This window comes from Ruditapes philippinarum, unplaced genomic scaffold (assembly GCF_026571515.1).
Source record: "Ruditapes philippinarum isolate M1 unplaced genomic scaffold, ASM2657151v2 ctg121_1_1_1_1, whole genome shotgun sequence".
Taxonomy (NCBI): domain Eukaryota; kingdom Metazoa; phylum Mollusca; class Bivalvia; order Venerida; family Veneridae; genus Ruditapes; species Ruditapes philippinarum.
The window spans coordinates 375314-400117 of record NW_026861840.1 but is presented as its reverse complement, the minus strand read 5'-3'; the positions used below and the strand labels follow the sequence as shown (position 1 = coordinate 400117).

At 33.2% G+C, this 24804-nt stretch overlaps 2 protein-coding genes across 4 annotated transcripts in view; one reads left to right on the top strand and one right to left on the bottom strand.

The window, feature by feature from the left end:
- Window positions 1-2271: 2271 nt before the first annotated feature.
- LOC132717030 (uncharacterized) lies at window positions 2272-9558 on the bottom strand. 3 transcript variants are annotated; one of them, XM_060700397.1, is made up of 4 exons: window positions 9465-9558; window positions 5786-5844; window positions 5256-5338; window positions 2272-2873 (listed from the first exon to the last, which is right to left on the bottom strand). In XM_060700397.1, exons 2-4 carry the CDS (start codon window positions 5829-5831, stop codon window positions 2676-2678), a joined length of 327 nt encoding a protein of 108 aa, XP_060556380.1. In that variant the 5' UTR covers window positions 5832-5844; window positions 9465-9558; the 3' UTR covers window positions 2272-2675. The 3 variants fall into 3 exon arrangements, with proteins under 3 accessions (XP_060556380.1, XP_060556381.1, XP_060556382.1); XM_060700398.1 differs by lacking the exon at window positions 9465-9558 and adding an exon at window positions 7380-7498; XM_060700399.1 differs by lacking the exon at window positions 9465-9558 and adding an exon at window positions 6082-6162.
- Window positions 9559-18920: 9362 nt separating this feature from the next.
- The window catches only part of LOC132717022 (DNA damage-regulated autophagy modulator protein 2-like), a 48043-nt gene continuing 42159 nt past the window's right edge, over window positions 18921-24804 (top strand). Inside the window, exon 1 of the mRNA XM_060700384.1 lies at window positions 18921-19204. Coding sequence (XP_060556367.1) covers window positions 19143-19204 — 62 coding nt within the window. The 5' untranslated portion in view covers window positions 18921-19142. The remainder of the gene's footprint in view (window positions 19205-24804) is intronic.

Sequence of the window (24804 nt, the reverse complement as noted above, 5' to 3'; positions counted from 1 at the left end):
TATATTAATAATATTCCCACAGCATTATAGCATTATGGGTAGATATCTATACTGGAATCTATGGTGGCTGATTTCTGTCTTTTCCTGTGTTTGTGTCTTTGCCCCTCAAATTTCGAAGACACGGAGTCGCGATAATATGCTAACTTATCTGTCTTCGCTTTCAACTTTTGAGGGCGAGGACACAAAGAAACTAGATGTTCTAAGTGTATAATTATTCTCAAGACATCCAAGTATGAGTTAAATATGTACAGCAAATGTTGATATACGTATAATTAAAAGTTACAGTTAATGCATTCAGTTTTGATCGTAAAAACTAGCTTAGACTCTATCGAAAATGAATTTCTAATTACCTCCCCTTATTTACATGAAATGTTAAATTCGGTTATATCTTTTTTAAACTTACAATATTGATAACTCTTCATTTGAGTATCAGATTCATGATCATTTTTTTAATCGTATAATATCTTTTTTATGAATTTTAAATGTCTATATAAACAATACTTCCTTGCATACGCATACGCATTAAATAAAAATAACTTATATATGATAAAGGCACATTACACTTTTTAAACGTGATTTGATTTCCATTTCTTGTATCTAGTAATAGTCTATAAAACAGTTTTTTCAATGTATACAATTTCAATGACGTATAAATTAAATGAATGATGATACATCAAATATGTCATCAAATTCTTACGAAAGAACTTTAAGGATATTTTGCCCTATTACAACATAAACATTTGATGTATTTGGTTTTAATTTTCATATTATATACAGATATCTGTAGATATATTGTTTTATTCTTGCCGTTTAACGATTTATTACTTTTCACGCATTTGTCATTTGTTTACATTTCACAAAGGAAACATTTATATACTTAAAAATACAAGGGAAATAATGGATGTTTAAATGAATAAAGATATGAAACATTCATACCCGTGTTTGGTTAAGTATCTGGCTTTTCAATCCAATGCAGTTTTGGGATTCTAAGTTTACGTCATGTTACAATGTACCGTATTATAGAATTATGTCAGGTATAACATAACCAAAGGTAATAAAAGATATACACATTTGGAAGAAAAAGCCGGTTTTACACCATTGTTTCAAAGATACAATTTTTATCTCGTTTTAGTATATGCAGTCGTGAAAGTACCATATATGTTTTGAAGCGAAAGCAATATATCTTGCCTTTGAATAATTTATTATTATTATATATTATATACTGCTACTCTCATGACAAATGTTAACACTCATATTCTTAAGTTACAATTATTTTGATAAAAAAATCACTAAACACATGCTAAATAAAAAAGGAAAAAATCATCTTTTAATATTGAATAATATCGGTTTTGATTAACTTTCTAGTTATTTTCATTAATAAATATCTAAAATGATCAAAATTTGATATTTGTCCTTATAGATTCAAACAATTTTTAATTAATTTTGAGATAATTTTAACTATGAACGAATGTGTATTTTTATGTCTTTGTGCTGTAAGTATAAATAGTATACCAGGTGATCTGATTTCAATATATACATGTATATATCCTATAAAAATCTTTTGAAAAATAATTGACATACGACAATTGTCAAGTTTCGGCACTTCTAAAATAAGAACTATTGTTACAGTAGTATAAAAATATTTACTTTACGTCGATTGTGAAAAGCAATCTCTAGTATAATTCTGTAGCTATTCAGTACTGTTTTCTTATCATTTGTCATGGTCTTAACCTGAGTTCTGCTTGAATCCCGGTTTGAGAAGGATACAAACATCTTTACAAGTCAGTTTTATACGTTAAAATGACCTCAAAGTATTAAATACCCTTTAATGTTTTCATTGTTTTAAGTAATTGTGAATGCTTTGTACTATTCAGGTGTAGATGTTCATTGATCATGTGTCCTCAATCATTTTAATGTTAATTTCTAATGGGAGTTATCATAATTTTTTATGCTTTTGCACCTTGTATAATGTAACTTAGTAAAAAAATACCTTTTCACACGGAACGTCGGTGGTTCTACTCAGGTACCCGTTCGTACCTGAAATAATGCACGGAAGGGCACCTGAGGTCTTCCTCCACCAGTAAAGCTGGAACGTCGCGATATGACCTATACTGTGTCGATGTGACGTAAAACCCCAAAACAAACAAACATAACCTTTTACACTTAACATTTAACCACATGGTGCCTTTTAAGAACACAAAATGGATGCCAGTGCTTCTAATTTTCGTATTTCACTTTGTATGATAATTCCCAAAGTAATTAAGAACACCAGAATATTAGGTTGTTTATATTAAAGACTGATATACATGTTTATCATCTAAATAATAAAAAGTCAAAACAGACATCAATTGGCAAAAGAAAAAAGAAAACTCTAAAACAATTTGTATGAACATATAAGAAATGGAAAGTAAGTAAGCCGAAAAATGATGTTGCGACAAAAGTAGATTAAATTTAGCTTAAAAACCAGTATATATGGATTTGTGCTAAAGAGGTTTGGGTGTCATTATATGTCTGAATAAAAGAAAAACTGTTGCCGTTCAATTTTAAAGAGTAATATATACAAATGTCTTCAATGTCATATTTTCTGATTCGTCTTTTAGAGTTTATTTTAAGACCCTTTGAATATATGGAACGTCATGTCCTTCATACAAACTCACTATGTTCATAACACATTTCTAAAGATCGCCATGTCTTGCTATTTTGTGATATAAATTCTCTAAACAATGTTCTATTGATCCGGCTCTACTATTGTAAAACACTGTCTCCACTTCTTTAGTACAAGAATCAGCACATATCCCCATGTATTTCCACTTAAACCCCATCATTTGTCCTTTGTATGACCAGTTTATTTTGCAGCCTTTACCTCTATCAAACTGTAGAAATAAAACATATTTAAATAAGTTGTGCTGACACAAACAAGGGATAGAAATGATCAAATTTTAAACAATTATGCATGGGACAAATGTAAATTGACATAATTATAAGGGTAGAGTAAATACGGTTACGGTTAAAGCATAAGCGAGAAATATTATACAATTATTGACTTGTGAGCCATTGAATATGATGTGATATTCACCGGCAGATGACATATTGACCGAGGCGATAGCCGAGGTCAATATGACTTTCTGCCGGTGAATATCACATCATATTCAATGGCTCACTAGTCAATAATTGTTTTATTATATGGATAGGCTAAGAATTGAAAAAATCACAAAATGTACAACTTTATATACCGTTCTCGGCAAAAAAAACCCTATTTAACTACAAAACCCGTAAGGACCCTCCGACACAATTTCAGCACAAGAATACATTTTACATTGGCAAAAAAATAAAAAAACAAATGCTTATATTTTCATCTCACATAATTTTAACATAAAAGTATCTGTAAATAAATATATCTGGCAATTGATAGATCCGTATATACTCTGACCTTTTATTTGAATAAGAATAAATTTAAACATGTGCTCTTTTGTTTAGGAATATGTTGTGGTGAAAGTCTTAATGTATCCACTAATCTCATAATTAGAATTAGACAGGTCAGGGATTTATACAACCAGTTGTTTAGTTAACTACGCTCAGTTTTATCCGAATAGAAACATTCAAATATTTGGGGTAAAACACATGACCAAAGTACCTAGTAGTAGTACCGGTGGTGATCCCATTAAACTGATTATAGATTCGAATTGATTAGAAAACACAAATTAAAACATGTGTTTCGGAACAACAAAAATCGGGAGTATAGTGAACAGTAAATGACAGAAATATGTGGTCAAATATGTTTTAACAAGGGAATAATTATTTTAGAGAAAGACGCAAATATCAGTCTTCAATCAAATGAATGACCCCGTATTGTGTAATTAGAAAGTTTATTCAATTCTAGGGCAAAGCATCATAATTTGATAGTCCATGTGTAATAAAATTCAAATTTTCAAAACAGATGCATAAAAAAATATTAAAGAATAAGAAGCTTTAAAAAAAAGTAAAACGCATGTATATATGAATGACTTACAGTCGAGCATCGCGAATTCATCAACATATTTTGCGAAACTTTAATTTGAAAACGATATTTGCGCGCACTGAAGTGATTAACGTTAATTTGAATAAATAAAATATAAAAAAAAACATATATGTTTTTGTTCTAAAAATAATCGGCGGCATAAGAGGAATTCCGTATTCATTTTACAACACTTGAAAAGTTAACGCAGAAAATGTGTTGTTGTTTTTTTTGTTTTGTTTTTAACAAAAATTTCCAAAACACGATATTTATAACACCATTCATAGCACTGACGCTTCGATGTTCTCATCTATTTGCGGGAAATGGTCGACGTAATAACCGCAAACTCTGTAAACAACAGATTTTCCGCAGTACATATTTCAAGCTAGTGAGGTTTAAAACTATCGATAAACTACCATATTAAGTTGGTTGAGTGTTGGCGGTAAAAAAAAGACAATATTCACTTAGGTTGATTCAATTTTGAATAAGCTTTGCAGATATGTATTTTTTCAAGAAATATTTAGCTTTAATAAGCCGTCAAAGTCAGCGACGAGAATAACTTTCTGAGAGATTTGCTTCGGGAGAAGACAACTTTCTATCCGTAGAGCAAGACTATTAAGACAGTATCTTTATTGATCTCATTACAGATACATAAAAACATCTCATCACAAGACAGTATCTTTATTGATCTGAATTATGGTACTTGTAAATATGTATAATTTTTATGTTCAATAAAAATGTCGCATAACTTGCAGTTGTTATTATCATTCAATGATATTAAAATGACATAAAGTATTATGATGAACAGTCCTAGAATATTTTGATAAGGAACCGTCAGTTGTAAAATGGTATTATGATCTTATAATGAACAGTCGTCATACTTGCTGGTATGTCATTTATAAATGGCAGTTTAGGTTTTTCAAAATTTGCATGATAAACAGTCCGAATGTAGACCTCAATGAAAAGTACTGGAATATTAACAAAATGAATAGTCCACCATGTTAACCATATATATGAATGGTTGAACACAAGAGTAAGGATAAATGGCACAATGGACAGATCTTCTTGTTTTGATAATAATTGTAATTACTGCACATTTTAAGCAAAAAGAAGAGAAACTATAACTCTGAAACATTCTGTCATAGCCTCCCCATCAGTACATTCAGTGCTTGATTAATATTAGAGAGCTAAACGAGTATAAATATATACTTCTTTTTTATATAAATATTGTATTTTTTTATAAATGATTTAAGAATTTTACCTCTCCAGAACCCTCAGTTCCAAGGGCGCCGGCTATTTCAGTTGCCTTGCTCAGAAAACCACTTAAACTTCCATTGCTTTCACCTGTTGTAAAAATGAAAAATGAAAATGAAATGAAATACAAAAATAAGAGTTCCGCCTTTTAATTATTAAAATGAATCAATTTCATTATGTTATGCTTCAATGCTATCACTCTTTCCTTATTGCATTTCAAAGTCTTTACGTTCAAAGATGACAATTCATTAATGGGTGTCCTCCTAAAGCTGCAATATTTCCAACCTGTTTCTGTCTTGTCATCTTTTAAAGGGAATGGACAATCCACCGAATGTTGATTGATAATTCCAGATGGACCATATTTTGTTATATATACATTTGTATCAACATTTAACAAGCTGAATTTATGTATCAGGCATGTCCCTATAACACCAAATACAAAACTCGACAACCAGCGGTAGAGAACCAGCCAATCACATATCATGATTGTAAATAATGTGATGTACATTTTATTTAAACTTATGGGAAATTACTTACTTATAACTGCTATAAGCAGGATTAATGTCAATGTTTGCTTCAGCATCCTGTAACAATGTCTGCAATGAAATCAAAATATTTCCATATAAAAATGACAAAATTATCCACTTGTTCAAACGTCATGTCGAGTTTTCAGGCATGTCCTATCTTTCTTCTTAACAACAGTTACTACAAACTAACAGTATAGTCCTATTTTACAGGAAAAGTAGATAGGCAGTATTTGGTGAAAACATTACAATACATTAAGAATAGTAATAATTAACAATTGCATTCAAATATATCATTATTTATTTTACCTTTATTGGAAATGTAGCAATCCGAAATCAGTCAGAATCTACTCACTGTATTATAACTAATAATACACTGTAGTACAAATGTAAAATGCATGTCAAAAAATCCACCGACTTAATATTTCATTATTTTTTTAACCTGTATCGTAATAACTAAAAATAAGTTTGGGATTTTTTTGTTGTGTCTAAAAATTACTTTGGACCGATATACAATAAACTTGCTAATATTCAATTGATCGACTACATACCAGTCCGGATAGTTATTTGAGACATATCTTTGTTATAAAGCTATTGATATTGTACGTTAAGGTATTTGGTTACTTGTTACAATCCGTATGAAAATTAGCATTTATGTTTTATTTATTATTTATATAAATTCAGGTCCCCTTAAATCACATACACATGTTCATCTATATAGTAAACTGTTTGAAACAGTGAAATTATCAATTTGATATTTTTCACTGTTATGAATTTAAGCCCGTCACGTTGTTTCGGAGAAATACTAGCATTCACAATACTGGGAACCATGGGGACGCCATAAAACGATGCCACGTTGTATTATTATTTGGCGCGCTTTTCATTTAGCATTATGTTAAAGTGTCTTTATTAATGTTCCTCTGCATAAAATAAAAAGGAAAGTTTTTAGTTTAGTGTAAGATCGCTCTATTCATTAATAGAATCTATAGTAAAATTTTCCACCAATGAAAAGTTACGTTCATTGCCGATGCGGCTCTAGGAGAACATAGGTGTGTGTAAGTAAAGTAAAGTAAAGTAAAGTTAAGTAAAGTAAAGTAAAAAAGTAAAGTAAAGTAAAGTAAAGAAAAGTAGTACAGTAAAGTAATGTAAACTAATGTAAGCAAGCAAGCAAGTTAGTAAGCAAGTAGTAAGTAAGTATATTGTTTATAAAAGTGACATGTGTTATAAACAATACAATATAAAATAATGAAGACAATTATCAGAACACCCAGCCCAATGGGCCTATATGTCACCTATCACATTTATACAATTATATACACGTCTAGAAGTGAGATATATATAATAATTTTTACAGGTTGATATTTACAAGTGTCGCCTAATCTACAGTTAAGAATAATACAATAATACTTTATTATTGTTGCTCGTCAATTTTAAAAACAAAGTTGTCTATTTATTGCAAAAGAAGTCTGTATTAAAAGAATATTTTTAAAAAAATTCTTCTTCTTTTCAAAGTGTGTTTTATTTTATATTAACTAATACAAAAATTGATTTTTATTTACTTTACTTCTGATAATTTATAAAACCAGTAAATAATATTGAAAATTTACCTTTAAATCAGATTAATTCTTGTAGATCTTAATAAATTCCAACTTTACGAAAGAAAAATAAATCCTAGTACGTGAAAATTAAGCATTCGTAGAAGCCACTACTATTTTTAGTAAATACCCGTAATAGTTATAAATAAGCGATAAATTTAAAATGGCACACATGTTTGGAATCCCATGAAATCCGACGATTAAACCTTGTATACCTCGTCTATAGCAATATAACATAATCAGATTTTTTTTCAATTTTTTTTATTGTGGTCAAATCAATGATATGAACACCTTTGCTTTCTGCAGTTAAATCGAGTCTGAGGTACCTCAAAATCACTACATATTGCTTTAAATGGTTAAGTTTCCTATTCTTTTAAATTAGAATTTTAAGTTCTGGAGCGGAATATCCGCCAAATGTATTATTTATATATCATGATGACATGTTCATATCTGAATGCTACTAACCCATGTATGTTGATTGCATTCTTGTTGATTTACTTACATAGTTACTGACATGTGAATATTTCAAATTGCGATTTTGTACTGCCTCTTTGCATATTGCCGCTTATTTAACAAAGTTAACATTGCACATGCGTATACATGTTGTTGCTTCATTGCATCAAATACTTGAATTAGTTATCTTTGTCTCTGATTTATTATTTGTTGCACATAAGTTGATTTTTATTAGAATGCGTGTACACATGTACATCACCCCTGTTGCACAATTCTCCTTTTATCAGAATGCTAAGCTATTGATTCAACAGAATGATTATTTCAATTGCATGCGTGACATTGCTATATTGCACATTTCAATGAGATTATTAATAAGTTATGTACATTCTTTAACTCTATTGAAATTTTAAGCGTTTTTCAACCCTGATCACAAAATACTTATCAAATAAACCATAACCTTTCAATCAGTCTGAATTCGATGTATACAGAGTATTGATTTATTAACTTTGCTAAATATAACATGGCTATTTCACTTTGAATTCCATGAAAAATATATAATTAATTTCTATTTATAGTACACATATTTCAACTTCTAAGTATTGTAAATACACTTTTCACAGAAAACACTGAACCATTATTATTTATAAATACAATACATGTGTATGTGATTTTAAATCTAAAAATAACCAAAATTGTTGGACCGCAGTTATATTCACGTGTCTTTTTCGTGTCTCGTTGCTTTTGTGATAGTTTTATAGTCTATAAAGATATTTCAAAATGTCTATATTAATGAGCTTCATTATGATATTATACAACACTGTTCTTGTATAGCAACAATTGGTGTCTGGTGCTTAAGAATTCGTCGATATAAAATTGTTTTAACTAGAACTTTTCATTCAAAGTTAAAAAATGGTCGTTAAAATAAGATTATGGAAACAAAGTTTTTATAAATAAAATATTATGGTTTGATGGTCTTGGATAAAATAATAGGAAAAAATATATCTAGTAAATTTAAATTAAACACTTTCTACCAGGTTAACCATTTTATTTGAGATCAAAAATCAAAATACTTGTATTACAATGAGATCACCATACGGAATATTATGTTGTAGTTACTTTCTAAGGCTTTGTATTTAGCTAAAAGCAGCTTAGAAAAGAAAATTGATGTCTCGCGTGACCGAAGGTCAAGCGGGATATAATTTCCAACTCTGCGATTGAATGCTTAAAAAATATTAAACAAGTTACAAAAACTTACATACAAATAAATATTACGAATAATAAGACATATTGTATCACTGGACTACAAAATTAAGCAATAAAAAAAAACAACAAAAAAAAAACCAACAAAGTATAACAGGCTATAATAAAATGATATACAAGCACAGTGAGAAAATTTCAATACATTGTTGGAAAGAAACAATTCCCTGAAGAATTAAAATTAAGATTGGAACAACTTAAGAGTAAATTTCAAACCGAAGTTTTTTTTTTTTTATTTCTTGAAGATATTTTTTTAAAAATCATTTTCTTCTTCTCAACGATTTTCTTAAAATTAATTATAATGTTAGATTTATTTCAACAGAATTGATTTTCATTTACTTCAACTTCTTATAATTTAGAAACGAGTAAAAAATATTGAAAATTTACCTTTAATTCAGTTATCCTCACGGAAATCTAAACTTTACGAAATCTACGTACAACTAAGCAGCCGTGAAGAAGCCACTCATATATATTAAAATTTAAAGGACACCTTTGTTTGGCATTCCATGAAATCCGAGGAGAGTACTTTGCATACCTTGTCTAAAAATATAAAGTAAAAAAACCAGACTTTTCTTCTTGACCTTTTTATATTTCAATATATGGATTATCATATCATATTGCATGAATAACAAAATCAAAACATATTTGCGGTCAAATCAATGCGACACACACTTTCGTTTCTTGTTACAAGTCTACCTGCAGTTAGATAGAGTCGGAGCAACCTCAAAGACTGTACTCACACTATGAATTTCGCATGATAATTGTGCCTTCATAATCTTATAAGACTGCGCTAGCCGGCTTTACAAAATGCCCAACTTGACCAGGAGGATGATGATCACAATCCGCAGTCTGATCAGTATCCATGCTCAGTTTCTCGACTTGTTATAGGGTTTGTAAATGGATCCTGATCAGACTGCGCGGATGCGCATGCTGGTCTGGATTCATGCTGGTCGCAAACCCATTATGTTTGTTTTGTCATGACGCGGCTCAAATGGTGTTTTTTGTAGTGATTGTTTGATATCAATATATTTCCCTGCTACGACTTTGGATTAAGTAAAGATTGTGCAAATTTCTCTGCAGTTATTTATGAATTAAAATACAGTTCCTTATGTATGTTTTGGCAAAAGGAATTACGTGTTTTATGCAATGTAATCTGTTGTATTGTATTTGGGCATCATATTTATGATATAAAACCATAAAAAATGAGTTACAGGATCTTTAAGATTCTTTTTACCAGAACCGAAACACTCATTCTTCAAGAAATCATACAGAACAAGACAGACACACAATTAAATTTTGATTGAAAACCAAACAGTAATACAATCGAGTTTACACGAGTATAAGTATTAACTTTATAGATACAAAATTTGAACCAAAGTTTATGCTAAATTTTGTACATATAAACAGCGTGCATCAAAAATCTAACTGATCTGATTTTAAAAACAAATAGAACTACTATTGTTAATTAAGTGTATTTCTGACACGACTTCAAAATAGTTAAAGAAAACAATCTGGAAACAAAGTGATCCCTCGGAAGCATTAATCACAACAAAATTACATTAGAATTGCAGACTCGGTTTGATTGAGTCTGTACATGAGGGATAATGAATAGGTGCAACATCCCTCACGCCCCCTGGCACCGGCTTGAGCGGTACTCAATTCTCAACACTTAATAGTGCTGGCATCAACGATCCCGAAGGACCAGAAAAATATAACAACACTGAAGTGAAGTACGGGGCAACTTTTTACAACTGCCACACAGCACTTGACACCTGCTGTTGTGAAGTATAAAAATCTGGAAACAAAGTGATCCCTCGGAAGCATTAATCACAACAAAATTACATGAAAATTGCAGACTCGGTTTGATTGAGTCTATACATGAGGGATAATGAATAGGTGCAACATCCCTCACGCCCCCTAGCACCGGCTTGAGCGGTACTCAATTCTCAACACTAAATAGTGCTGGCATCAATGATCCCGAAGGACAAGAAAAATACAACAACCCTGAAGTGAAATACGTGGCATTTTTTTACCGCTGCCACACAACACTTGACACCTGCTGTTGTAAAGTATACAAATCCGGAAAGTTTGATCCATCAGAAGCATTAATCACAACAAAATTACATAAGAATTGCAGACTCGGTTTGATTGAGTCTGTACATGAGGGATAATGAATAGGTGCAACATCCCCCACGTCCCCTAGCACCGGCTTGAGCGGTACTAAATTTTAAACACTTAATAGTGTTGGCATAAATGATCCCGAAGGACCAGAAAAATATAACAACACTGAAGTGAAGTACGGGGCAACTTTTTACAGCTGCCACACAGCACTTGACACCTGCTATTGTGAAGTATAAAAATCTGGAAACAAAGTGATCCCTCGGAAGCATTAATCACAACAAAATAACATAAGCATTGCAGACTCGGTTTGATTGAGTGCTGCAAAAAATTTGATATCGCTAGAGCTGCGTGTGTCTATGTATTGTAAGCATTTACTGCTGTTGGAGTTCATGTTGTCCGTCAGCCATATTATTTTTTTAACAGTGAGCTAAGGCCTGCAATCACTGTAATTGATCCTTCTTGTGATGATCTACTATGGGAGGGATAAACGCCTACTTGTCTTGCTGCTAAAACTGCACCCAAGCACGTTCCTGAGATGCCCACACAGACGTTGTATTTACGATTTGGGATGGTCGTTGTAAGGGGTTATGCTGCCATTGTATGGAAAAGTGATCACTATCCTTGTTTGAGGAAATGTCAGGTCTAGACTGGAGCTGTTTTTGCTGCTGCTCCTGCATGTCAGTGTAGCGGTTGACCAGTTGTTGTACGTCAGACTTGAAGCGGCGCCAAAGGTTCTTATTAAGGCCTCCCGTGGCTTACTTAACTCAGGCCAGGAACGCATCACGCTCATTTGGATCTGGTCTATTCTTGGTGTTACACAGCAACCCTCGCTGCACGTTAATAAGCTGTTCCGACATCCCCTTTCAAAATTCCATTTTATTTAGTTCCGCCCATTGTTTTCTCGTTTAGGGCACTCATTCTTTTTCTTAGGGACCATACGCCGCTTTTTTATGGAATGGCACTACTGTGCCACATTGAAGGTTCCAATGATAACCGCCGTATAAACACATGTGCGGATGTTTCTTAATTCAAAATTTCACAATTTTCGTGTTCTGCTTAAGCCGGTGATAGGGGACGTGGACGGTAACTTGCACTTTCCAGTACCGTCCATGAACAGGCTCAATCAAACCGAGCCTGCAACATTTTCAATTCTATTGTGTTGGACTTTCTTTAGAGATTCTGTTTTTCTCTATTTTCTTACCAGGTCTGCCAAGATTACATCATAGGAAAAATTCTAGAAACAAAGTGATCCCTCGGAAGCATTAATCACAACAAAATAACATAAGAATTGCAGACTCGGTTTGATTTGAGTCTGTACATGAGGGATAATGAATAAGTGCAACATCCCTCACGCCCCCTAGCACCGGCTTGAGCGGTACTCAATTCTCAACACTTTATAGTGTTGGCATCAATGATCCCGAAGGACCAGAAAATATAACAACACTGAAGTGAAGTACGGGGCAACTTTTTACAGCTGCCACACGGCACTTGACACCTGCTGTTGTGAAGTACAAAATTCTGGAAACAAAGTGATCCCTCGGAAGACCTGTTTTGAGTTCGGGAAGCTCTTGAATATGTTGATATTGAAGACACTTGTCGAAGTGGAATCATCGAGGGCGTCTGATGTCAGAGGTAGTTGTGATCAACTTCGCCGTCATCTGTTACGAAAATATGTATGAATTAATACATTATTCACATTTTCATGTGCAATGAATATCAACATAGGAAACAACATGTTGTCCTGTCGTACATTTTGCCTTTTAAACCATTACAAAATTCTGGAAAAACAAAGTGATCCCTCGGAACCATTAAACCAACTAAATATGTTATGTGAATCATTATTAATTGATTGCTTATCGGAAACCAGACAGTTTTCGATTTGAAATTCGCCTGTTTCAAAGGCATCAACACTGAAGCATATGAAATAATTTCAAACCTATAATCAATAAATGTGTGGTTATCTACGAACACTAACAGGTGTGCGCTTTTTGACTTCAATGATATGTGGCTGCAGGAATCTAAACCCATGCACAATTTATCTGTCCCTTTCTGTAAGTTTCTCATCTAAATCACCGGTTCGCGTTTTATTTTTCAGCCGCACATACCTTTTTCGGATGCTACTGTGCCAGGTTTTGATGATGTCAACGATTTTACCAAGCAGATTGGCATGTTTTCTCCAGAGATATTCCTTCTTCTGAGATTCTTTATACCCCTTTAGATTTTTTGTTGTGAAGGATTGGACGTGCGCTAATCACTTCAAACATAGCCTGTTCCTGGTCCTTGGTAAAATCTGTATGCATTTTCCTGTGTTTCTGCTGGGGAACATTTCGATTTTCTACATCAAATTAAGACTCAATAGCGGAATCATCAGGCTGAGGAGTTTCCGTAGAAGCTAAGACACCAGCTTCAATGGTGTAGGGCTCGTCATGCTCTTCCCCGGCCTCAGGATTTTTTGCTGCAGGATTTTCAATGTCTTGAATTACAGAGTTTGAAACCGCAAATTTTTCAAGGTCTTTACCACAAGGTTTATTATATGGCATTTTCAATTTTTGTAACTGTAACAAGATGTGCAAAGTTCGAAATATCAACTGCAAATGATTGTCAAGAATAGTGCCGCTCTTTACATGCAGTTAACAGACGATGACTGGTCAAATATTGATTACGACGCTCCTACTAGGCAGTTTTAAGACTTTATCCCGATTCTTGTTAGCCACATCCCGCTACTCTTGTTTTTAGCATGTTCAAAATAAGCATGACGATGTCGCAAGGCTTCCCCATCATGAAGATCATATTGCGTTTGGTAAGACTCCACTACGTTTCTCTTGCTATTTGTCACGAGTGACAACATTTTCGGCAGTAGAAGCGGCATGTATGTGTGAACGGGGGTGAACATTTCAATATTTCTTTCGTATTTAAATTGTATTAACATGATGCATATGTTACGAAAGTTACAAATGAGTTTTTATATAACAATTTCATTTAAAAACTAAGCTACCCGATTGATCAGCTGTCAATTGGTTGCAAAAAAGGGCCGCTTACCGAGATGTTAATGTTACTTGCTAGTCTCCGATTTTGTCCTAGATAAAGAAAATATAAATTGTGTATGCTGAACGTAGGCATGGAAAGCAATTTGATGTTGATTTCTTTACCTATTAATAGGATTTTCGTAAATTTGAATTGTTCAAAGAGAATGTATATATACATGTACATGTAGTTAGAGTTAATATTTCTATTAAACTGCGCTGTGATGTAATCCTATACTTGTTGGCAAAACAATACTTGTTATCAAGGTTCATTAAACCCCAAAATTGCTATATTTTTTTAACATATGAAGTAATTTTACGATCACGATAAAAGAAGTCCGAATACTCATTCCAGCGCGGAAGAATACAGGGGCTTTCCGTCTGGTGATTTAAACGCAGTGGTTCAGCATAACGGAAATGTTTCCTTCTATATTCCAAGATGATTACAAAATCGTTCGGCTTCTTCAATGATAGGGATGTAACAGCAAAAGCGGAAATCACGTGCACTCTCAAATATAGCTAATGGACCCGGTCAGTATTAGTTTTGGACATCGAAAAGATTTTGAGCCACACATATTGTATAACAGCAACCCGCACTCCGTACGAATGTTGCCCACTCAGAATTGAGTACAAGCTCACCATTTTACCATTGTAACTTTACACGGATCCAGCACTGAAAATAAGACGACAAATTGAAGCTAAAACTCTGTAATATTAAAGTGGATCTAAAAGAGGAATATGCATGTGTTCTTTTTCTTAAATTTGTGTGTTCTTGTTAAAAACTATTTGGAATAAGAAATAATTGAAATGTTTCATTTTTATCTGTACATAGCGATTGATTGTATTATAAACAGTTTAACAGCGTAAGATGCATGTTATTTGAATTCCTTTCTGAGCAAACTAAAATTTAGATATAAATACTAATTAAGAAATATACAATATAGAGTATGTCCAATACGTTGACACAACTTGTTGATAAAGAAATACTTTTTAGAAAGGTGTTCATTTTATTCCCATCGGAGGTATCAGATAGCAAAATATGATATCATAGCAAACTACTTGTTAACAAAGGCTAATTTTCCATTTTCCAATTTATTGGTTGTTCCACACTAGTTTGTATTTTTCGGACGAAGTCTGTCTGAGAACGGTTTGAATTACGTTAAAATTTACAGGGAAGAACTGGATATAATCAGGATTTTCATTGGTCATTTTAAAATTACAAACTGTAATTGAGGAATCACATTGGCCATTTTAAATTAGTAAAATTTCTGAAACGCATAAACGTCTAAATTAATTTATTTAAGGAGTGTCAGAAACAAGTTCTAGTTTTCTGTGGGTGCTAGCTTCCTCCTATTAAAACATTTTTACAAAATTTTACTTTCTTTATTTTTCTAGTAAACCCTTATTCAACCTAAGACATTATAAATGACATTCAATAATTTTTGGCTAAAATAATGAGACTACCAGTAACGTCCACAAATACCGAAGACTTATTAGCATGAAAATGCCGAAAGGCACAAAATATATATTTTTTTAAAAATCAAACTTTCCTAGTACTCTCAGTTGACTATTTTCAGCGTTTATGGTATTAAATAATACTGATGTATTTAATCCATATACATTTCATAATTTCCATGTATTTTTCAATAGTAATGAAGCATATATAATAACGTTTACAGGAGTGTGTGTATATGTAAGGTACACTTACCGAAGCATGGCAGGTTCATTTAGTAACATATCTCGCAGTTTTTTCTAGATCTAATCATTAAATGTATGCTATGACAAAACTTCGAAATAACCTATGCAAGTAAAAGCAGTTTTACCTCGTCCGAATATTTTTGTAAAGATATTTCTTGTTTATATTTATGCTGGAGCCGGTGAGAAATTTTTATATATACCTTTACAGATTATCAGTGAACTCTTTGGTAAAAAAAATGTGTAGCCCCTAACATCTGGTACCTTAAATGCGTTGATGTTACTGCGCGAAAAAAATGCATTAATCCTCGATTTACTCCGTCATCAACATCATAAAAGTTTTTGCACTGTGACAAATGGGACATGCGATGGAACAGAGGTGACATTTGTGCGTTTTATTTATTTTGTGCGCACGAGATAGTATCTCGTGCCCACCACTTAATTATCTCGTGCGCACGATTTGTTACTAGAGGCATGGACATAGTATCTCGTGCGCACGAGATGAATAAAAACACACACACACACATGTCATCTCTGTGTCACCGTAGGTTCATGATCGGATATAATCTTTTACAAGCCTTCTTGCATAAATGTTGAAAAACAATTAAGGGATCACGTGGTCTGGCTTTGGTACATGGAGAGGCACATGATCTGTAAGAGGCAACGTGTTGGTTTATTAGATGTTGTTTAAAGCACAGGAACTTGAAATTCTATCAAATAACCAATATTAATTATAATATCCAAATATACCCCCTATATACTATAAAAAAACTATATAGTATATAGGGGGTATATTTTGCATATTATCGTTAATAGTGATAGAATTTCAAGTTCCTGTGTTTAAAGCCAGTCAGTTGTTAAAGACAAACAACACACAAAGACGAAATTTTTTTTCAAGTAATTAGCCACTGTATACAAAAGAAAAGGCATGCGTGTTTCATTTTTTAAGAAACTAAATGACTTATTTTAAAGTGTGTATGTGGATGTCAGCCACCGCTGCTTGCTTGTCGAACTTGTTTTTGGACCCGAGATGACTGTGGCAGTTATCTAAGATTTCTCTTTCGCAGACTACTTCAGAATCATAAATCTTCTCATAATTCAAACTTTCTAAGAAACAAAGCTCTACCCATATACACACTGTTTGCCTTATTTACCAGTCTTCATTTTTTATAAATCCAATCCGGGTTCATATTTGACAAGGGACGTAACCTGTACACTTACTATTACCAAGGAAATTAAAGTTGTGTCCCTTCTTTTAAAAATGTCTCGTGTCACTCAGTCACACTGATTATATTTACAGGCGTACGGCACATTTGCTATGCTAATAATGGTAAAATTATCATGAAATTTATAACCCCATGATCATTAAGAACAAAATTACTATCCAGCACCCGTTTACCATATAAAATATATACTATAAATTACTATCCAGCACCCGTTTACTATATAAAATATATACTATAAATAACTATCCAGCAGCCGTTTACTATATAAAATACATACTATAAATTACTATCCAGCACCCGTTTACCATATTTATAAAATATATACTATAAATAACTATCCAGCACCCGTTTACTATATAAAATACATACTATAAATTACTATCCAGCACCCGTTTACCATATAAAATATATACTATAAATAACTATCCAGCACCCGTTTACTATATAAACTATATACTATATAGTATATATTTTATATAGTAAACGGTTGCTTGATAGTAATTTTGTTCTTGATGATCAAGTGGTGATTATTTTATGATAATTTTACGATTATTGGCAGGGCAAATGCGCAGTACGCCTGTTATATTCAAAGGCGTTCAAAATTTTACTAATTTAAAAGAGTATTTTGTGCTACATATTATTAGAGGTTAATCATAAACAAAAACAATGCGTTATAAATTTAACGAAGAGTAACACTATTCAAATCAAACTAGATCTATAGCTTTTTGTGTGTTTTGTTTTTTTTATACTATACTTTATGAAATAAATGATGATGATAATGATGAAGGTGATGATGATTGTGGTGGTGGTGATGGTGGTAACAATGATGCTGAATGACATCTTTGCTAACGATGATGATGATGGTGATGCTGATGCTGATGCTGTCACAGAAGAAGATGATGATAACATAGAAGATAATCTATGATCGATGGTGGCGGTGATTATGATGATGATGATGATGATGATGACATCGACGACGACGATGATGATAGTCTTGATTATAAGGAGGAGGAAACGGGGAGGATAATAATTTCTAAAATAAAAAAATATATATAAAAATATAATATATAGATCTTAACAAAGTTATACATTGTATTATAATACAAAAGAACATTCGAACATGTTTAGTACCGGTGGTTGACCTGTCTATTTAATTATAACAATTAATTCAAGCAGACTATTTTCACAAATAAATCTACGTTGTTAAACACGTCATTTATACCGTTTGTGCAGGATATAAGAGAAACGCTAATTTTGTTGACCGCATTTTTCTTTGTTTGTTATTTTACTGACGATGGGAATTCCACAATAAGAAAATCTAAATATAGATTGTTTCCAAGCGCGTTGGGGAATTCCAAATCGATATGCAGGCGCCATAGATGCTTTTCCTCAAATAGAGAGGCTCTTTAAGGATATTTAGTATCACTGTAGTCCGATAATTTTTTCCGAAAAATTAAGAGTAAAAAAAATCTAAACAATCTGACGCGATTTGTTTGTGTGCTTTTACATGTCAAGGGAAAAATATTTTACAAGCTGTAACAACAGTACCATTGTTAATAACGGATTTCAATTTTATCGCAACTATAGCTGTATGTCCATACGACGCAGAGCATCTTCAAAAATGACCCTATGTCAAAATAGGATTGAAAATGTGAGTAAACATTATACGTTTGTAAACATTTACTTACTTTACTTACTTACGGGAGAACTACTTTGAGAGTACTACATTAGAGCTACTCTCAGCGATATACATATGATTTTCCCTGCTGGAGGCCTCTATGATGTCTCTGCGTGCAAGCGGGATTTCCCGGTGATGCGATAGATCAATACGATTAATACGTCTATTCTGTCATAACTTAGTGAATGAAACGCTTGTGAAATGAACTTGTGTTTACTGCACTTTGAAGATTACCGTGATTTTATTTACGTGTCAGAACTTTTGTAAGAGTGGACTTGTGATTAAACTTCGTGAAATTATTTTATTCTATAATTGTGTTACCATGGCGACAGAAAGGAAAGAACGGGAGTCATTTATTGGCAATGATGTCCAAACACAACAAAGGTTAGTTTGATTGTATATAGTTCAAGTTTAGATGCATTAATGTGTGTACACACATTGGTCCAGGTTACACATTCCTGACAAACGACATAATTTGTTAATGTACACATTTAAGCAAGTTTATTTATTTTATGCTTTAATGATTACGGTTTAAAAAGTCTTATCGGTTAATTTGTCACATTTTATGTAGCAAAATCGATAGTAACGATTACATAATATTTTATATTACATTGTTATATTGTTTACTATATAGATCTATTGTGCTTACAATTGACTTTTTAAATTTTAGCAGTTCAAATGAAATTTAAAAAAAAAAATCTCCGCTCAAAAAAAAAATGAATTTTGAATAAAATCATAAATAAGAGCTCTCAGTTCATTTATTATTAAACCATTGAAAAGATTTGGCATCAGTCCATTTCAAACTGTAATTGAAGTAAGTTAATTTCACGTGAGTACAGTTAACCCACATATTTTCCACTTGAGAAGGTAAATAAAAAAAAACATGTATACAGTTCATTCATTATAAGCGTAAACATGTAATGTATACATGTACACTGATCCTTCAAATAAACATCAGTGTCCATTTTCATTCAGGATTTCAACAAGTGTTTTGATATTGTTTATAGTTAAATGTTTAATACATTTATAAGTGTTTTGTCAAGTTAAACGTAAACAGAATTGCTTGTTAAACACAGATGACTCACTGAAATTGCCTTTTAAACTCACAACCTAAATATTTAAGAAAGTTGTGACCTGAATTAAGTGACTTCATAATGAAAAGGATATTAATGGGCTGCTAGGCTGCCAACTTCACGAACATAGGATATTACAATCATTTTTGTGTTGTTATATTTTAAAACTAAATTTCATTTCAAATTTGGAGAAAACATACAAATGAATTTATTTAACCTGAACTTTAAAGGCAGCAAGTTAATTATGGAACTCTTTTCAGTCATGAGTGTACAAATACATGTATGTACCTCATTTGTGTGCTAAAAAAACCCTTATTCCCGTTAACCTTATCTGGGTCTGTAGAAGATAATACGGTAGCCCCGGGTGTGCTTTCTCCTTTTCCAATCAATGATAAATTGGTTAATGACGTCGACAACGTATATGTTTTCGTTTGTTCTCCACCTCTATTATATAACTTAATGTGTAGAAGTTGAAAGTTCCATGGGGAGAAATGGTCACCACTGTTGCAAAATACTGGACCCTAGTCCGGTAGCTGCTGCAATTGTATGAATTAAACAAATATTAAAGCAAATTAGTCAAAAGAGATTTCACCCTGACACAGAATTTCAATGAAGAATTTACATTTACTCCTTGCATAACTAGATCACATGAAGCAAATGAAGCAAGTTCTCTATAAAATACGTTGTTATCAATTTACTTAAACATTTTATTGCGATTTTAGTATCTGCACGAAATTTTCGTGCTCATATATGCAGATGCGGAGACTGAGATCTGTACCAGTGTTCCTTTGTTTACAATTATCCTGAAGAGGCGTTATATTATTGTAAACACAAGAAAAGAGTTTTCAAGTAGTAAAAGAAAACTACCTGTCTGATGCTCTACTTTGATGCACGAATTTCTACTGTTAGGCTAAATCTAACAGCGAGTCTGCTTTTTTCGGCTCTGTCTAACGTAGTAACGTGTCGTTTATGTTGTAATCTGTTCTTAGGACAGATTTCACTTCACAAAATGATTGAAAAACATGTATAGAAAATCGTTCTAACTATGACATATTGTTGAAAAATAAACAATTTAAACAATTCACTGTACTATATAAACAAGACGTTTTCAAATAGGAAATTCATTTTTATTTGGTAAAATATCATTAAAGACGAAATATTTTCACATTATGTTAAGCATTATTATCCCATAAACAAATATTTAGTTAATTTAGTCGATAATCCGTTTGCTAACTGAGTCAGCTAGTATGTATGGTGGTATAGGTGGTGGTGGTGGTGGTGGTGGCAGTTAACCCTCCGGTTTAAGGCAGTTTACCCTCTGAATCAAGGCAGGTACCGGTAGTAACTTTGAATTCACCGAAGTTCAGTCACCCAGGCTATCCGTGTAACTTCACTTTCACAAGGAGCTGAAAACTTGTTTAGATGCCAAAGAATAGGTACAGTGCGAATGGCAGAATAAAGGATTTCATGATTAATCACAATAACATTGGCCTGCACCGTCCGGGAATCGAACCTAGGCCGCCCGATTCACGAAGGACAGTGCAACATATTATTTTTATATTACCTTTATTTTGAAAGTATCATCCTCAAAACGAGTTCCTTATTTTATTTGAGAAGCGGCTTAATGGAGGATTGAACTTGCAACCTATGTATTAGCAGCCAAACGATATTATCCCTTGACAACTGCGCCTGCTTTAACAACGGTGATTACCCGATGTATTACGTTTTATAAATAAACTACTATAAGTTCTCCCGGATATATCCGGAATTCATCGGCATGCTTCGTTGAAGGGCTGTTATTACTTATTACGGTATTTCACTTAAATTTACATAATATTTGTGTACTGTGAAAATACTTCTAAATTTAGTGACAGAAATTTACCAATATCAACCCCTCAATACATGAAAATTTGCTTTTTAGTAAAAAAACAACAACAAAAATCAGGCATTATTTTAGAAAACAATAAAACATACCGGTTTGAATATAAAAACTTATTTTCAAAAAAAAACAACAACAATAAACATGAGATATTTTAGCTTATTTCGCTTCTATATTCTATAAATTTAGGATACATTGTTAATATAAATGCTGGAGAAATTATATGTTATTTTCACATATTTGTGAAATAGTTTCATATTTAAATACCACGAAATTGTTCAGAGAAGGGCACGTTGACCTTCCGTTATAGTGCACGTGTATCTCGTATCCGGTTTACCTGATATGTTACCAACAGTTCCTTCCGTTACCTGGTAGTATCTGACCGCTTCCCATTTTTACTTCGGTCAGAAATAATGATAGACATTCAATTTAAAGATACAAAAGAAAACGAATAGTTCAAACACAAAAGAAGTGAAATACCCGGAAGGTCCGAACACAAAAGAAAGGGAAGTTCAAAAATGAAATCAATTTAGGACTGCTAATTAGATAAACTTTTGAAGTATTTGGTCTAATGAACAGTGAACTTTTCGCTCTAACATTGACATCAGCATTTATAATTTCCCGAACAAAAACTGGACGCAGTGGTAATCTTAGGTGTTTTGAACTCTTGTTTCTGGTCATTTCGTTTATTTTTGTTCATTTCATTTAAACATGACGTGAGAGTTGATTGCTCTCCGCAGTAATTGTGTGTTTATGTTAATTATCGACGCTGATGTAAATATGTTGTTAAACAATGTCTCGAAATAAAGAGACTCAATTATCATGCGTAATATTCGATAGTTATTATATGTACAGAAGTACGGAATACCGTTACGGCCATCGCTTATAAAAGACAGTCTAAAATTCGAAATCTCGAAAGTATGATGACGACTGCGAAATAGCGACGAAAACTTGCAACACGATAACACAATGACAAAATCTTCAAAACTTCGAAAATAAGGTGACTAAAATGCAACACTGCGAAGGTAATATTTTGTCGCGTGGCAAGTGCTTTCATTTAATAGCGAGAATATCTATTGCACTAACACGCTTCCGTGATTTTAATTGGTCTAAATATAAACAACCCTGCTTTTCTTCAAAGTGTGGAATAAATATGAATAGATATGTTTAAGTTCTTCGAAATCTGCAGAAAATGGGATCAAGGTCAACACCGATGAAGTTAAAATCAAATCGATGTTTACTTCAGGTCCTTATTGTCACAGAAATGTCTTCACCATACATCGAAATATGCCAGCGAAGACAACTCGGCATTATGTTGCATCGCGCAGGCCGGAACTGTTGCCTCTCGCAGACCGGAATTGTTGGCTCTCGCAGGAGGGAACTGTTGCCTCTCGCAGACCGGAACTGTTGCCTCTTGGAGGCCGGAACTGTTGCCTCTCGCAGACTGAAACTGTTGCCACTCACAGGCCGGAAATATTAAAACTCACAGGCCGGAACTTTTTCACATTAGAAATAGAAAAATATATACTAGTATTTAAATTTAAAGAAGGTCGGTAGTTTGACGGTGTATTGAATAAAACCTTTTCTTCCAATCGAAAGTACTGAAACATTTATACTAGTATAGATACGGTACTATATCTATAACTATTGCCTCTCGCAGGAGGGAACTTTTGCCTCTCGCAGGAAGGAACTATTGCCTCTCGCAGGTCAGAACTATTGCCTCTCGCAGGAGGGAACTATTGCCTCTCGCAGGAGGGAAAAATTACCTCTCATAGGCCGAATCTGACGAACTCGCAGATCGTAAATTTTGCCTCTCGCAGGTCGGAATTACTGGAGGGAACTATTGCCTCTCGCTGGTCGGAACTGTTGCCTCTCGCAGGAGGAAACTATTGCCTCTCGCAGGCCGGAACTATTGCCTCTCGCAGGAGGGAACTATAGCCTTTCGCAGGCCGGGACTGTTGCCTCTCTCAGGCCGGAACTGTTGCCTCTCGCAGGAGGGAACTATTGCCTCTCGCAGGTCGCCGGAACTGTTGCCTCTCGCAGGAGGAAACTATAGCCTCTCGCAGGCCAGAACTGTTGCCTCTCTTAGGCCGGAACTGTTGCCTCTCGCAGGAGGGAACTATTGCCTCTCGCAGGCCGGAACCGTTGCCTCTCGCAGGAGGAACTATTGCCTCTCTCAGGTCGGAACTGTTGCCTCTCGCAGAAAGAACTATAGCCTCTCGTAGGCAGGAACAGTTGCTTTTTGCAGGCCGGAACTGTTGCCTCTCTCAGGCCGTAACTGTTGCCTCTCGCAGACCGGAACTGTTGCCTTTTGCAGGCCTGAACTGTTGCCTCTCGCAGACTGAAACTGTTGCCACTCACAGACCGGAAATATTAAAACTCGCAGGCCGGAACTTTTTCATATTATAAATAGAAAAATATATATTTAAATTTAAAGGAGGTCGGTAGTTTGACGGTGTATATAAAACCGTTTCTTCCAATCGAAAGTACTGAAACATTTATACTAGTATAGATACGATACTATATCTTTACATCTATCTTTTTCAGATTTGATAATTATTTTATTATCTGTTACAAGCTTATGTGTATCATGAAAGACTGAACATAATAACGTTATAACTTAAAGCGTCAAGTAAATATTCCTACACGTTTTTCTCTAAAAAATAAAGTTGAAATGACGGGAAAAAGGGTACCGGGGTACGAAAGCCACAGAAATATTTGTCATAAAAAGTATAACCTGACCGTTTATAATAATATTGACAATAAGAATAATTTTAGCACAAGTTTGAGGATATAAGTTTTTATTATAAATGAAATTATTATTTGTATTTAACGCCATTGTCGCCATAATAGAAATAAATATTTATAGATTGAATGACAAATCATAACATAACATATAAACATTAAATAAGACCGGCAAACAACTACCGTGTGCCTTGGAATTCCGCACAATAGTGAAAAAAGAAAAAAGAAAATATTAACTTCTTCATATCCGTGAAAGAATAACTTTTATAAATAACTTTTATAAGACG